Source organism: Phaethon lepturus, unplaced genomic scaffold (assembly GCF_000687285.1).
Source record: "Phaethon lepturus isolate BGI_N335 unplaced genomic scaffold, ASM68728v1 scaffold27076, whole genome shotgun sequence".
NCBI classification, from domain to species: Eukaryota; Metazoa; Chordata; class Aves; order Phaethontiformes; family Phaethontidae; genus Phaethon; species Phaethon lepturus.
In genome coordinates this window covers 5,132-6,062 of record NW_010548666.1, presented here as the reverse complement: position 1 = coordinate 6,062, position 931 = coordinate 5,132, and the positions used below count along the sequence as shown (strand labels likewise).

General features: G+C 58.0%; 1 protein-coding gene across 1 annotated transcript in view; it reads right to left on the bottom strand.

The window, feature by feature from the left end:
* The window catches only part of CEP68 (centrosomal protein 68kDa), a 6,558-nt gene that overhangs the window by 4,618 nt on the left and 1,009 nt on the right, over window positions 1-931 (bottom strand). Inside the window, 1 exon segment of the mRNA XM_010290056.1 lies at window positions 1-931. This exon segment is cut by the window's right edge and continues 122 nt beyond it. Coding sequence (XP_010288358.1) covers window positions 1-931 — 931 coding nt within the window.

Below are 931 nucleotides of genomic sequence, written 5' to 3'. Positions count from 1 at the left end.
CTCTTTCCTCAGGGGGAGCACTCGTGTTGTAGGTAAAAACCTAGTAGTGCTTTTCGCCTGCCCTTTGTCGTTTGGAAAGGGGGTCCCTCTGGTACACCAGCTTCTCCCATCCGCAGCAGGGCAGCCAGATGAATCTGGCCCAGCAGACTCCATCGTTACATCCTTAGCAAAACCTCTAGAAGGATGAGAGGAAGCACTCTTTGTGAAGGGTTCTTTTGCAATAGGTAAAGGTTCATAGCGTGAGCCAGCTCCTGAGCAGCCTCTTTTTCCAGGCCCCTGGGTCGAGAACCTCTCTGCAGAGGCCGTGAACCTCCAACGTCCATTTTCTCCACTTCCCCGAGCATGCCCAGCTTGGCCGTGGATGCTGGTGGACCTCGAGGTGCCCTCGGGGGAAACAGAAAAGCTGTCCAAACCTATTCCTGAGTCGTGGAAGAAAGGCTCCGGCATCTTTCCCAGTTTGTATCTTGGCTTCAGCGGATAAGCATAATCCAGCAAGTCCTCATACTCTTTATTGGGGTTCCAGTGGGGCGAGCGACGGTCTGGAGACGGGGGTAACGAATCCGGTATGGCACAAGCCCAGTAATCAGCTTGGTAGGACGACATCTCTCTGATGCGCTCCACGGTGGCACGGTCATCAAGCAGAGGACTGAAGGGCTTGCGTGCCCGCAGCACCCTGCCTTCTGCCGCACCCCACCGCCAGCACAGGTCCCGGGCGGTGGTGGCTGCAGGAGAAGGCGTGTCCACGCTGGCCAGCAAGCTTCGGGATGGGTCTTTGGAGAGGCCATTTTCTTCTGAAGACAGAGTGGAGAAGCTCGATGCGGAGCGGCTCCGCAGGGCGCTCTTGGGGCTGGGTGGGGTTTGAGGCCGCAGGAGCTCCGGGGTGGATGAAAACGGGGATTGAGCTCCCAGCCTTTGGCTCTGCCGGCCGGCA